This window comes from Natrix helvetica (assembly GCF_964273705.1).
Source record: "Natrix helvetica genome assembly, chromosome: 3".
NCBI classification, from domain to species: domain Eukaryota; kingdom Metazoa; phylum Chordata; class Lepidosauria; order Squamata; family Natricidae; genus Natrix; species Natrix helvetica.
In genome coordinates this window covers 117203681-117219800 of record NC_138549.1, presented here as the reverse complement: position 1 = coordinate 117219800, position 16120 = coordinate 117203681, and the positions used below count along the sequence as shown (strand labels likewise).

The 16120-nt window shown below is 39.0% G+C and overlaps 1 protein-coding gene across 1 annotated transcript in view; it reads left to right on the top strand.

The window, feature by feature from the left end:
* The window catches only part of RNF220 (ring finger protein 220), a 349771-nt gene that overhangs the window by 111987 nt on the left and 221664 nt on the right, over positions 1 to 16120 (top strand). The window contains exon 2 of the mRNA XM_081946336.1: positions 6142 to 6216. Within this exon, the coding sequence (XP_081802462.1) occupies positions 6142 to 6216 (75 nt within the window). The remainder of the gene's footprint in view (positions 1 to 6141; positions 6217 to 16120) is intronic.

Sequence of the window (16120 nt, the reverse complement as noted above, 5' to 3'; positions counted from 1 at the left end):
AATATCTATCAAGGAAAGCTAGACTGGATGCATGTAGGCATGGTTAAAATGAGAATAGAATAGAATGACAAGAGTGTGAAGAGACATTGGAGGTCTTCTAGTTCAGCTCCTTGCTCAGTCATCATTTCAGAAAAATGGTTGTCTAATCTCTTCTTTAAAAAACTTCCTGTATTGGAGCATTCACGACGTCTGGAGGCAAGTTGTTCCACTGATTAATTGTTCTGTCAGGAAATTTCTCCTTAGAGAAACCTCTAGGTTGCTTCTCTCCTTGATTATTTTCCACTCATTGCTTTTTGTCCTGTCTTCAGGTGCTTTGGACAATAGCTTGACTCCCTCTTTGTGGCAACCCCTGAGATATTGGAACACTGCTATCATGTCACCCCTAGTCCTTCTGTTCATGAGACATATCCAATTCCAGCAATTGTTTTATAAGTCCCCTAATCATCTTTGTTGCTCTTCTCTGCACTCCTTCTAGAGTCTCAACATCTTTTTTACATCGTGGTGACCAAAACTGGAAGAAATATTGCAAGTGTGACCTTACCAAGGCATTATAAAGTAGTATTAACACTTCAGGTGAACTTGATTCTATCATTCTGTTTATGCAGTCTAAAACTGTGTTGGCTTTTTTGGCAGCTGCAGCACATTGCTGGCTAATATTTAAATGATTGTCTACTAGGACTCCAAGACCCCTGTCACAGTTATTAATATTGAGCCAGGTATCATCTATGGCCTTGATGGCGAACCTATGGCATGCATGCCACAGGTGGCACGCGGAGCCATTTGTCAGGGCATGCACAGCTGGCCAGTTCTTTTGAGGCCATTTTTCGCCCTCCGGGGGCTTCCCTGAAACCTTTGGAGCACAAAAAACCGCCACTACGGGCAAACTGGAAATTCAAGAACAGACTTCCGGGTTGCTCCTAGGGCTGACTTTAGCCCTCCAGAGCATTCAGGAGCCCTCAGGAGGCCCCTGAAGGCTCCGGAGGGCTAAAACTGGCCCTACAAGCAAACTGGAAGTCTGTTCCCAAACTTCCAGTTTGCCCGGAGGGCTGGTTTTTTGCTCTCCGGAGGTTTCAGGGAAGCTCCTGAAGCCTCCGGAGGGCCTCTCGGAAGGGCAAAAACGCACACCAAAAATGGGGGGGAGTGCTGGTCCGGCGCGCATGCATGCTGTGGTCATGCGCATAGCACTATGGGTGTGGCATGACCACGCACGACCCCCCCTGCACTCCCCCCGCTTTTGGCATGCGAGCCAAAAAGGGTTCGCCGTCACTGATCTATGCTATTGGTTTTTGTTGCCCAAATGTAGAACCTTATTTTTTTCCACCATTGAATTTCATTTTGTTAGATAGTGCCCAATGTTCAAGTCTGTTAAGAACCTTCTGTATCTTAAGCCTATCTTCTGAGTGTTGGCTATTTCTGCCAGCTTGATGTCATCTGCAAATTTGATGAGTTCCCCATACATCCCCTTTAGTGAAAGAAACATTAGTAACCTGTACTATGCAAGTGACACTATTCTGATAGCTGAAAATGTAAATGATCTGCAAGTTCTAGTAATGGAAATTAAGGAGCACAGTGAAAAAAAGGATTAAATATAATCCATACATGACCACAAGTATGGCAACCAGGCTTAGAATTGGCAGAGAAAACATTTAAGTTGTGTATAACCTTTGCCTTTTAGGATCAACTATCAACAATAAAAAAAACCAGCTGTCACAAAATACTTAGTAGACCACGGTCACATGCTGGCCACGTCCATGCCCGGTTTAGTGAAGGTGAAAAGTCGTGATATGTCACTTGATGCTGCCTGTGGTAGACTAATACTTGGCAAAGTAGCAATGAAGGACTTGGAAAAAGTATTCAGATTCCATTATGTCTCTACCTACAAAAATCAGAATCGTGCAAACAATGATGTGATTCTAAAAATTGAATGTTAGAGAATCAAGAAGCAAGAGTATTACTGCCTTTGAGCTTCAGTGTTGAAGACAACTTCTGACAATTTTATAGTTAGCCTGGAAATCAAACTAACTGATTATAAAATAAACCAGTGCAACCCAAGTCTATCCATGTGGTCACTAAGAGTCAATACTAACTTGATGATTCATCATCATCAAGGTTTATGAAACAATACAGTGCCAAAGGGAATTGCAGAATCAAATGCATTGAAACATAGATTCCATTGTCAAAATATTGGGAGGGGGGAGGAGTATGGAGTAGTGTCTAATATCTTGTCTCCAACTGTAGTCCAGAGATTACATGAAATACTGCCATCATTGGAATGCCATCAGTAAGATTCAAGTGAGATAAGTAGACCGTTTACTGTTCAGAGTATTATAGAGAGAGATTTAGTTCAATAAATCCTTAATATCCCAAGGAAGTTCAGTGTTCTTTTAAGTGAACTGATTGATTATGTTCTGTCACATCATTGTTGACTTTCTCCATGATGATCTGTCTCTAACTTGATCCTTCAGGCTTCTAATGGTGTATTAATTGCCACTGTAACAAAGTCTATCCAGCTTCCTGCTGATTGTTCTCTTCTTTTCTTTACTTCCATTAAGAAACTATTCATATATTAATTTATAGTAATATAGCAACATTGTACCAAACTTACTATATTCTATACTTTATGCCTATACAGTGAGAAACTGTCACCATTCTCTGTACTGAGGAACAGGAATTCTACAATTTCATTACTAACAGAATTGATCTGTTGGAGGATGCTTTTAATTCATAATAAGCAGACAGAGCTTATAAACATCTTTTTCAGGGATATGTGGTCTGCATCAAACAACTACTTTTGGAAGTAATTCAGATATACCAGTTGGATTCATACTTTAGGACAAGGTTTAGGCCTATAGCAAAATAATCTGGTGATTTTAGATTAGGCCTATGATTCCTATTATAAATCATGCTATTTGAATAATCCTTAGTCCTGACCGTGGCTTGTTTTTCTTCACCCAATAATGTAGTAGCTTTGTGTGACAAATTCATATTTGCAAAATTTGATGCAAAAGGACTGCAATTGAAATTGCAGATTTTCAATTCATTAAGAGCACCTCACTGAAGCCCAAACTACACTGAACTAAGCTCACTTCTACTGAGGTGTTTTTTCCAAACAGAAAAGACCGTAGCGGATAGAGTCCCTTCATTGCTGTCTAAACTGCTGTGAGTTATGGTTTTCTCCAGCCTTTAATTATACAGTCATCCCCAATTGCCTCTTCCTAACAAGGCTGACAGGCCAATCTCTCAAGAGCCCTTAATGTGTTATCATCTCTTGCTGGGTGACCTCATATTTCTAACTGCTCCAAGCAGTGAGGGAGGGAGGGAGGGAGGAAGGAAAAGTGTCATCATCTCTTTTCCATCTCCTGTAAGCCCACATCCCCAGGCTCATCTGTTCAGGCAAAGATCAGCCCATCCATCACTTCCCCGTTTGGGCTATTAGATGATTAAAGGCATTTTTTATAATATTTGGATGAGTTTTCAAAGCTTCTTGAAAGTGTCTGATTAATACTCATTTAACCCCTTCCTGATCAGGATGTAGATCAGCAAGTTAGAAAGTTATGCATGGACAAAGACTGCAAGATGTATCTACTTTTTGAAGGATCTTGTTCCATTGGTTCATACCCAGCATTTTGACAAGGTGTGATTCATGTTCCTGGGACACCTGCAGGAAACAGTTCTTCCTAGTGGTTTGTGAGGTTTTAACGGTTCTGGGGGAACAGGAAACGGGACCTTGGTTTGTTATGCAACAGGCTGTGCACATGTATAGTACAGTGTCTGGAAATGTTTCCTAAGTTGCTCTTTACAGCATTGGGACTGTGTGGATAACAATTCTGTGATCTAGCAAGAATATCAGCCATTGATGGGTGCATCGTGGAATGTTGACATGTCAGCTTCATCTGTATGTTTGTCTATATTGTACTAACTAGACCCAACTATAGAAGGACAACATCAGAACCTCATTAACCTAGATGTCTCTTTCAGTTGTATAAACCTAGCAAATGTTCAGCACCTGAATCATATCTCAGGTTTGATTTGTTTTGCTTGGTTTAGTCTGAACTACTATAAACCATTCATTTCCTCAATTAAGTATCCTAATACCACTTACAACCAATGTATTATTTCTAAAGGCAAAGCTGGTAAATTGGGCCAGCTCAGATTTTTTGTAGTAACAAATGAATTAATGAATTATGGATATTTACATACTTCCCACCTCCTAAGATTCTAGGTAGTTTATAGTAATAAATGCCAAAAAGACAAATCGGCCACAATCCAAAAACAAAGAAATTAATTGGGTTAAGAAAGCAAATTCTTCTCAAGCCAAAACAACAACAAAATTCACATATAAATGGTAGCTCCGCCCAAATCTAAGAAAACAATGTTAACAAATCATGACTCTCATATTCATGTTTAAACAAAACAGCTTTAATAGTCATATAGAAGTTCAATACTGGAATAATTTACTTTGAAAATTGCTACAAATGTATTGAGATTGGTTTTTACAGTTATAGAAGACTGGAGAATATTTAAAATATTCCATTCTGATTTATTTCTAACTAATGTTCTTTACAATTAATGTAATTTTTGCAAGTTAAATAATGAAAGATTTTAATTCCAGGGCTCAGTTTCTACACTGGATAGTTTTTAAGAGATTAGCTGTACATTAATCATTATTTTTGGTTTTTATTTATTTAGGATAGGATGAAGTGGTTTAAGTAGAATATTTAGATTTACATTACTTTTTAAAGTTAAGGGCATATAACTAGTATATCACACATGCCAAATTATTGTCTTTTTTCTCCTTTATATTGTTTAAGGAAACTACCATTTTTCAACTGAAGAAGCAATGGGGACAGTTAGTATTAATCATACAAAACGTAGATATTTAATGTAACCTCGAGGGATGTAAACATTTCAATTAAAACATAAATGTATGAATTTGATTGATCATGAGAATTCTATTGAATGATACATTAGAAGCTGAAAAGGACAAGAAGATTAGAGAGGGAATGGTAAAAGCAAGAAAATAGGCAAAAAAGACTTCTCTCGGTCTGCTAAAACTTCCCAAGGTTCTCTTTGATTTTTGTAGACCGTTTCCAATTCTTTGCAATGATCAAGTTAGGATTCTCATCAGGTCAAGTTTTATACCAAATTGCAAGCATGAGTTAAGTGTGAACAAACAACACGTATTAAGGCACTTTGCAAGAGACATTTCAGTAATTTAAAATCTCTGAGAAACAAAATATGAACTGGATTCAAATCGATTTGTAAAACTGTAGCCTTGTCTGATTTTGTAAGATGATGAGTAGCTGATTAATAGCTGTTGCTTTGGAAAGGAATAGAGCCATGCTGATATAGTAGTTAAAGCAGAGGTACTCAACCATTTTTTCACCCCGGACCTCATTTTTATGCCCATGGATCATGGCCACAGACCACCAAGACTTAACCTAAGATTTAAATCATAACATTTCTCCAAGCCTTCGCTGAGCTCCTGTGATGATATCGCAACTCCCCCCCCCCAAAGGATTTGTGGACCACAGATTGAGAAACACTGGGTTAACACATCAGATTTGGACATGGAGATCCAGGTTCAGATCCACCTTTAGCCCTGGAAATTCACTCAATGCTTTTGAGCCAGTCATTTGCGGGCTGACCCATCCTGTCTTGTGGAAGAAAATGGGAAAGGTGTGAAAGTAACATCTGTTTACATCTCTTTAAAATAATTAGGTCTTCTGTGGGATTATGGGGCCGGCAGCTTTAAAGACTTGTATACAGGTGCTATATTTATGTTTCTGCATATTTCTAAAATACTGTGCAGCATTATTCTACAGTTCAGTATATAAGACTTGTACATTATTTCTACATTCCTCTTTCCTAATCTCATTATATTGTATGTGGTTCCTTGTGAGAAAATATTAAGTATCAAGATGTATAAAAAACTGTGTTTATAGCAATTCTTTTTGTGTGTTCTTTATAAGACTAAAACTGCAGCTTTTGATATCTAATCCCATGATAGTAACTAAATTTGGAAAATCTCTACTGTTAAATGTCACTTGCTCAGCTATAGTAGTCAGTTGATTGATTGTCTTCCTTCTGATGGTGATTGTCATATCTCATAATCTCAATTTCTTGTCAATTGATTGCCAGATAGAAGCGACAGCCAAGGAGGGCCACTAGTGTCCATGGGGGCCAGCCAGCGCATGGCGTTAACTTTCCCCCTCTGTAAGTGTTTATTTATTTTTATTACTGTTGTGGGATATTTTGGAAAAAACAGTAGAAGCCTCGTCAATTTGTGTAGATGATATTAGGGCAGTAATAAAAAGTATAGTTAAGGCATAAAAAGATATTAACAATATATTTAAAGTATCACTACTAACCTGTACTATAGCATTTGATTGAAAATTGCTGATAACAAATCTGTCATTGTTTTATCAAGGGCAGTTAATACTGTATATCCTTAGTTTAGGAAAAAAGTTTCATTATAAGCAGAAGTGGGTAGTTGCTAAAAGTTACGGATGAAAATCACTTAAAAATTATCCTTAGAATACTAGATGAGAAATGAAAATGAAATAGTCACTTTCGTTGGATCAGACAAATGTTTTATCCTGGATCTTACAGTAATCATTAATGAATGCCAGTAGGATTATGTACCTGCTCTGCAAAATTTGTAGCTCATATCTCTAATGTCATGTTTCTGAGTAATGGGCCCAATCAATCCAGGACTCTGAGGCTGTGGTTTTTCTCAAAGATCCATTTTATTGGGTACATCATATGGGCACATTTGAACATATTTTGGTATTTTTTTGTTGTCCTTTTTCATTGTTGATCACCAAAATTGTCTTCACACCAGATGCCATGTCCTGAGGAATCCCAAGTGGCTGGCTTGCTTGGAGTCGTGAGTCAGAGCCTTGACATTAAGCCACATTTGAATGTGCCTATATCTGGGATGGCGAACCTATGGCACGCGTGCCACAGGTGGCACGCGGAGCCATTTGTCAGGGCACGCGAGGTGTTGCCCTGTCAGCTGGCCAGCGTGCATGCGCGCACTGGCCAGCTCAGTTCAGCCTTTTCTAAAGCCATTTTTCACCCTCCCCAGGCTCCAGAGGCTTTATAGGAGCTTGGGGAGGGCAAAAACAGCCTCCCCCCCCCCGGAAGCCCTCTGGAGGCTTCAGGAGCTTCTCTGAAGCCTCCGGAATGCACAAAAATGGCCCTATGGGCAAACCGGAAGTTTGGGAACGGACTTCTGGTTTGCTCGTAGGGCCGTTTTTAGTCCTCCGGAGCCTTCAGGGAAGCTCCTGAAGGTCCCTAAAAGCTCCAGAAGACTAAAAATGGTCCTATGGTTTGCTCGTATGGCCGTTTTTAGTCCTCCTGAGCCTTCAGGGAAGCCTCCTGAAGGTCCCTGAAGGCTCCGGGGGGCCTCCGGGGGGGTGCTGTTTTCTCCCTCCCCAGGCTCCTATAAAGCCTCTGGAGCCTGGGGTGGCCAAAAAAAGCATGCAAAAAATGGGGGGACCACCTGCTATGCGCTCATGCTCACTGGGGGGGGTTGCGCATTGCATTATGGGTGTGGCACACCCACACACAACCCACTGCGTCCCCCCCATGCGTCCCCCCACTTATGGCACTCGAGCCAAGAAAGTTTCGCCATCGCTGTCCTATATGATATACCCAATAAAATGGATCTCTGAGAAAAAGCACAGCCTCAGAGTCCTGGATTGATTGGACCCATTACTTGGACCCATGACATCTAAATTATGAACACCTCTGCGAGCATTGTGCGGTATAGAATTAGAATTTTACCTGGCTTTTTGAAAAATATTTCTAAATTTTAGGGGGAAAAGGATACTTTATATAGGGATTACTAGCATAGCACAGCATTTTTTCCTGTTCCATATTTCTTTGCTTCTACTGCAAATTAACTTTTGTTGTTATTGTTGTATTTCCATTGTTCAGACATTCTAAATGAATCACGGGTTATAATCAGTTTGAATTATATATATTGGCCCTACTCATATGATATATAATTATACCATTAATTTATTTATATTTCATATTTCTAAACCATCCTTCTTCCTCAAAGAGGGCTATACAATATCATATAATTGATAAATAAAGTGTCATTAAAAAGTAACATTAACATTAAAATTTGGTATGTACACTATGTAGCATCCATGTGTCTGTGTGTGTGTTGAGGGGAGGGTTTCCATACAAGCTATTTAACCCATGTTGATAACTTCCTTAAATAACTGAAAGAATGCTAGGTTTTTTTTTCAAATAGACAAACTGTATTTGGGGCTCAATTCAATTGCTAATTTAGTCAATTAATTCCCCTGTGTTATGAGTCTAGCGTCTGGGCAATTGGTTGATTCTTTTCCTGTGAAAAGGGGATCTCTCCAGGAACTCCCACCTCTGTCTCACTTTTCACCACCCTCAGATCACACAGAGGTGATGAAAAAAGGACAGAAAGAAATAACTGTGCTTAAACCCATGAGTCTGCCAGTGGTAGTGCCAATTGTGGTCACACACTAGGGAACTTTTTTTAGGTCGATGTGCAGATTTTTTTTTTTAAAAAAAAGCCAGTGCAGATTTTACAAATTACAGGTTTTTTTTAAAGCAGGAGCTGGGAACAGAGTGAAAATCTAGTCTCTTTTATGGCAACTGGAAGGAATTTTTTAAAAAGTTTTGTATGACAGGAGCAGCTATCCTACTCTACTTCAACGCATGTCTGCTGACTGGGAGAAGCAATAACTGGATGGTATATATTACCAAAACACAGTTAAATCCTACTATTACTGTGATCCTATGAAATGCCTAATTTTCCTTTTCACCATCTGGAATTTTCTCCACATTGTCTTGATAGTTAAAAATGCAATCTGAAATTCTGAGTTATGTCTTTCACTGATACTCCATTTCAAATACTATCCACTTGTCTTGGATGTCATAGAATTTGCTGTCACATCTACCAGTTCGAATCCAGTTACTTCAGTCTTTTGACTTTCTTCCTTGGTAATGGCTAACATATCCTAATAGGTTTTGTACACATTGAGGCTGCCCTTGGATGTGCGTGAAATAAGACAAAGTAGTACTATAATACTGGTGCATGGATGACTTAAGGCTGTCTTGGGCTGAATCCACAGAATTGGCATACTGTCACCCCCTGTAGGAGCTGACAAGAAACCAACATGCATCCAAAGTGCACCCACAAAGCTAGAGTTCTCTTTATTGCTGACTCATATATGAACAATAAGAGATGTGATTGGCAGTTTGGTTTGCAGTCTGGCTAATAATGTTAGCCACTTCATACAAGGCCATCACCAATTCGCATGATATACTTTTAGATGTGCTGTTGATGGCATTGGCCAGTGATGGCAAATCTTTTCGGCACTGAGTGCCCAAACCAGAACATCTTTTCGGCACTGAGTGCCCAAACCAGCAGTGCGTGCATGTGTATGCACCGGAATGCCGGAAACCTGAAGAACCAGCTGGCGGGGGCATGCATTCCTGTTTTTTAGCCGTTTTCTGCCTGGTTTTGAGCCATTTTCAGGCCGTTTTCCACCTTCAGACCGTTTTTGGATGTTTGGTGCCCGCGAAGACCAGCTGGCCGTCGTGCACTGGAAACCAGAAGACCAGCTGGCGATGGCGCGCGTGCCCACAGAGAGGGCTCTGCGTGCCACCTCTGGCATTCGTGCCCACAGGTTCGCCATTGCAGACATAGGCCAAGTAGGCAAACCATCAACTTCCAAAGTATTCCTAACCACTCCAAAAATAACTTAAAAAGGAGAATGAGCCCGTTGTCAGATAAAACAAGAGTGGATGGTGTATGCAATGGTCAGAGACTGGAAAGAAGGGGGAGATTCAGGACATCAGTGACAGAGGCACTAGGCACTTTGTTATAGCAAATTGCCTCCCCTCTTCCCATCAATGCACCCTACATTGTTTGCACGGAGAAACTCAAGCAATAATATAATGGAAAACATCATTTGAGTAGCTAAGTGCCTAAACATGGCCTCTGGCCGAAACTTGCTCAGGGGAGTGTTGTTAGGACATTCTCATTCTAGAGAAAGATGTATGGATGTGTCTTTACATATGATTAGAAACAAGATAAAAAGGGTGCCATAGGGACATAGCAGAATGAAGATGCTGGGGAAGCATCATTTTTGTATTGTAATTAGGCTAGTCAAAGGCCTTTAATGCATATAATATTTTGGGCAATTATATAGACAACTTTGAAATCTAGTAATATACAGATATAGTAGAAATTGGGTATGCTTCCTGTTCATTTTAGAATAAAGGACTACATATTAGACAATGAGGTAAAGTGATTGGATGAGTAGTTGTGATGGATTGCTCCATCATCTATTCCCATGGCAGGTTTTGATACGTGTGTCCCATTCTCCTCTGCCCCCCTCCTCTGACCACTTTACTGACAAGCATATAGATAGAGGAAGAAAGTAGATGACCTTCGGCATGTTTATTGACACTCCCAGAGTTCATACTGCAATTCTACAATCTTTCCCTGAGATTATTAAAAATTAATTGATCGCTTTTATATTCTCTCTATGGTGCCCGACACTGCCATGAGAGGGGCCAAGAGGAGGAGGGTGTGTGCAGGCGGAGCAAACATGCTGATAAATGTTAATTACTCTTTTATGGCCCTTGTCAAATTCCAAAGCAAGTCATAAATTCATTAAACTCTAACGGATTAAGCACATGCAGCTTATTTAACCACCATAAACAAGATCATTTGGATGTTGGTTTTCCCCTTTTTACTGCTTAAGCAGCAAAAAAAAAGGAGAAAAAGTAGACTTGAGAGTTCTTGATAGGTCTGAAAAGTTGTTGGTTAATATTTAGTTGCTACTGCCTTTATTATTACGGCTTGCAATATATGAAATTATGTTCTTATTGCATGCTTTTAACTATATGCACCCTGAATGATACAAACTGAATTGCTGGTGGTCTCTGCAAAATCTTGTATTGGATCCCTATAGGGGGGGAAATGTATTGTTGAAAAAAATAGTTCAAGTTCTTTGACACTGAAGAGTTTTCCAGTTTTGGGGGGATGTAAAAAAAATGGGTCCAGCAGCACAAAACAATAAATATTTTCTTTTGTGTTTTCTCCATCATTACAGAGGTTATAATGTCAATTTCATATTATGACAACGCTGGAAAAAACAATGTTTCCTTCCAAAACAATGAAGCAATTTCTGTTTGAATGAGCTGAATGTAAAGACAGGACACTGAACAGGATTAATAGTTAGGATCTTAGGTTTGGGGCATCTATGCTAGCAACTTTTCATTTTCTTTCATATTCATATGACTGGCAAAACAAACAAGGAAACTGTAGTTAATTATAGTTTACTGTCCAACTTGGGAGTCAATGGCTACTGGCAAGGACAATCAAAGAGCCACCAGTAGGTCATTGAGAAATAAAGTAACTTGCTTTATATATAATACAGATTCCATCTTGAAGAAGCTGCATTTTCATCTTTCAGAAAGTCTTATCTTGCTCCGTTTGAATTGGCTCAGAATCAGCAACTTATAGAATTGAAATCGGATCGAGTTTTAACTGATACCATATGCATATATAGTCAGCTTGCCACACTATAGAAAATTTGAAAAAAAAAAAAGCTCAGCTTTTTATTATGGCAATTAAATATTTTCCCCTCAAATCAGGACTGACTAGTGGAGGGTGAAGAGCATGGTTCTACATTTAGGCAAAAAAACCGAAGTGCACAGGTACAGTATAGGTGGTACCTTGCTCAATAGTAGTAACTGTGAGAGGGATCTTGGAGTCCTAGTGGACAACCATTTAAATATGAGCCAGCAGTGTGCAGCAGCTGCCAAAAAAGCCAACACAGTTCCAGGCTGCATAAACAGAGGGATAGAATCAAGATCATGTGAAGTGTTAATACCACTTTATAATGCCTTGGTAAGGCCACACTTGGAATACTGCATTCAGTTTTGGTCACTACGATGTAGAAAAGATGTGGAGACTCTAGAAAGAGTGCAGAAAAGAGCAACAAAGAGGATTAGGAGACTGGAGGCTCAAACATATGAAGAACGGTTGCAGAAACTGGGTATGTCTAGTTTAATGAAAAAAAGGACTAGGAGAGATATGATAGCAGTGTTCCAATAACTCAGGGGTTGCCACAAAGAAGAGGGAGTCAAACTATTCTGCAAGGTACCCGAGGGCAGAACAAGAAGCAATGGGTGGAAACTAATCAAGGAGAGAAGCAACTTAGAACTGAGGAGAAATTTCCTGACAGTTAGAACAATTAATCAGTGGAACAGCTTGCCTCCAGAAGTTGTGAATGCTCCAACACTGGAAGTCTTTAAGAAGATGTTGGATAGCCATTTGTCTGAAACGGTGTAGGGTTTCCTGCCTAGGCAGGGGGTTGGACTAGAAGACCTCCAAGGTCCCTTCCAACTCTGCTATTGTATTGTATTGTAGTTGGACCTCCTGAATAGGCAGTTTCCTGTTTGGATTGAGAGCCTGCTGGAGCAACTAATTTTTCCTGGGCTTTTTCTTTCTGTTCCTCAGTTATGATTCCCTGGCTCAAATCTGCTCAACTAACCTCAGACTATCTATCATGCAACCTTGAGAGTGTGAAAATTCCTGGTCTTCTTTGACATTTTTTTGTAACTAGTCACACACACACACACACACACACACACCATTATTTTATTCTTCTGATGTAGCACTTCAGTGTAAAGATTATACTTAAAAGTATTTATTTAAATTGTTACATTCCTAAACCAGGAAACAGTGGCAAAACATTTTCTCCTTAGAAGAAATGAAAATATTTTTTTTCTTTTTACTGAATTCTGTCATTAAAAACAAACAAACTGTGACTACTCCACACACTTCTGATATGCTGCCCTTGCCCATTATGTTCCATTGACCTGTTTATGAGATATCATATTACTAGCATTAATTCGCGATTAGAGCATGTATAGCATTGCAACTAAAACAAAGAGGTATTTTTAATTCTCTGGCAAAATGTTGGAACTCTCAGTGAAATCAGATGGCCTTTTCATTTGAGTCATAGGTGGGAGGATCTAGTTGTAAGTAGAATCAGATGTAACATAGTGAATAAAGGACTGAATTATGAATTGAGTTACCTTCTGTTCAGGCATCTGAGTTTTACTATTAACTGACCGCTGGATTTAAGTAATGTTCCCTTCTTGCGGTCTCAGACCCTTTTGTGCTGCTTACTATTGCTTTTTCCAGTATTGGAAAGAGAAAAATTTAACTAAATGTATACGCTTTGCTACTTTTAGAATGATAAGTATTATTATATTACTGATCTTAGAATGATAAGTATTACTATATATTCCACTTCACTATATCTTGAACCCAGAAAATTCCCTCAAGTCCAGAGACACCGTGGGATCTCTGATTATTTAGTGTCACTGCTAAATAATCAGAGATCCTATTCTCAGTTCTTTGGGTTCCCTTGCTTTTTGCCACCAAATTCTGTCCCTATGTATGATGAATGTACAGGCACAGGGGTGGGCCGTCAAGGGTTAATGGAGGAAATGTGCCTTGTGCTCAGCGGTAGCTAACAGCCACCAGCTAATAACTTTATGGCTTTCAAAGCAAAGCATTTATCATGCTGAAGTTTGTTTATGCACTGGTTATACAACACATTATGGCAGATCTGCATTGGGCTGATAAATTCTAGATGACAAGCAAGGCTACTGAGTGGGACTCGCACAGTCCAAAAGACCAGTAGCTTTTTCCTGAACTCTACTTCTAAGATAAGGCTGTTTTTTCCCTCCTTTGTTTGGTAGGGACAAAACATACGGTAGATTTAGGGAGACTGATTTTTTTTTAAATAAACAGAAATAAAAGGCATATATCAAGTTAATTATTTGGAGAAAGTAGTAGTAGGATCCACAATTCTGCCTTGTAAATTTGATCAGGAATGGGAGATAAGAAAGACTGTACAAGTCTATTGAATCGAAGCAAGATATAAGAAAGAAAGGAGAATGCTTAGATCTGTTACGGTGTTTAAGTAGCATGATTATTGACAGTCTAGGTAGCATTCTTTGTTTAAAAATATTTGGCCAAAGAAAACTCAGATTGAATAAAGCTGTTTTTTTCCAAACACTGCCTTTCTATCAGGCAGTGAGCTGTTTTTATAGAATGACTTCCTTGTTTTTCCCCTCTTTCTACAGAATTCTGTTAAGAAGGGAAAGAAAGATGAGGGAACTGCCTAGTTTTTTTAAAAAAAATTGCTAATGCTAGGAATTCTCTCTCTGGAAGCATTAAAAGGAAAGTGATATATAAATAAATAATAAAATAGTTCACTGGGATAACTCAGAAATCTCTTGTCAGAAAAGCTGTTAGCAGTTTCCATACTGAAATTCCCATGTCCTCATGTGCTCTTTGAAAATATCACAGTACTAAAAAAAAATTCTGATTATTTAGAAGAATATGTGTTTAATGGTGCATTTCAAATCTATCTTGTTGCTAAGATTCAATATAAGCAAGAGCTATGAGTGACACATTTGTAGTGGGTTAGGTAGTGTATTCTGACACTGGAAAAGCTTTTAAGCCAATGTTTAGATCATTTTTATTTAAAAGAAGCCAGATATTCTTACTTGCCTGAAAACCAAGGTTGTGTCATTCCATTAAGTGACACTGCCTGGTGCAATATTTTCTGGGCAATGACCAGAAATTCTCTCTGAGTGTAGCAAATGCATCAGTGAGCTGAAAGATGGACATAGTGAAGTGTTGCCCCAAATAAATATGCATGTTCACTTTGTCTAGCTTCTACAAACTGTAGTTCTCACCATGTATCACCATGTCTCTTACAGAATTTATAAATGGTTAGTCTTATATGGATACTTATGTGCAGGAATAAATAGAGGAAAAGCAGAATTTGTCATCCAACTTTTGTGTGTGTATATATGAGAGAGAGAGAGAGAAACGAGGTGTGTGTGTGTGAGAGAGAGAGAGAGAGAAAGAGAGAGATAGAGAGAGAGGGAGGGAGAGAAAGAGAGTAGTCCTTGCTTCTCAACAACAATTGGGACCAGCCACTCCATTTCTAAGTGCTACAGTCAGTAAGCAGAAAACCATACAACTGTGTTGGCATTACAATGTCATTGGCCATTTGGTCATTAAGCAAGTCACTGTGGTTGCTAAATGAAACTTCACATGATTGTGACTTGTGATTTTGCTTCTGCATTCTCTATTAATTCTGCTTTTTGCAAGCTGGTTGAGAAACATGCAAATGGCGATTCTGTGACCACAGGACATTATAATGCTCTTAAATGCCAGGACTGGTCAAAAAGCTGGGTTTTTCTACACCATTATAAATTAATACAGTCACTAAGTGAGGCCATTAATAAGCAAGGGTTACTTGTAACATTTAAGAAATAAAGTATGAGTGTTACAGTGTTCTTCAGGAATTTGCCTTCTATTTTCTAGAATTCCAGAAGAATAAATACATGCATATGTATCAGCTCTATTCACAGTGAAGAAGACAGTAGGACCAGTACATTTTCTGTGTTAAGTAATCCTGAATGGATGGAGAATTAATCTAGTGCATCATGAATTGTACTATTAAGGTTCTTGACTTTATCTACGTCAGTAAATGAGAATCAAAAGGACCCTATTTGTAAATTAGGTATCACATGATTCTTGTATGTTGATTGTCCTGTCACAACTTCTACTACAGTGTACACTTAAGTGGCCTGTCTGTAGATTCAGGACAACCAATTAATATATTACATATACCTTGATAATTGCATACCTAGGAATTTTTCATTTAACAAATTTGATATTAATATTTGCACATCTACGTTTACTAGTACATAAGGTTGGAAGATTTCTATATTATGTGTTTGTAATTTTTATCTTTTGCTTTGCATCTGCATTATACTTCTGTATCTGCGTCTTAATGTTCTTAATTTCCACTCATGCTTATACACGTACAGTGGGCACATGAACCATCACCTATCCTGACAAAGTGGCTGCAATGGGCTTGTCATTTGGTGTTCTAGTTGTCGTATGTGAGTGCCAGCCCTGCAGGCTGTAAATCCTGCTGCCCAGCTGAGGAGGTTCAGCAGTTTATTGCTCAAGGCCAGGCTCATGAATCAGGCAGAGGTGTCGGAAGGCACA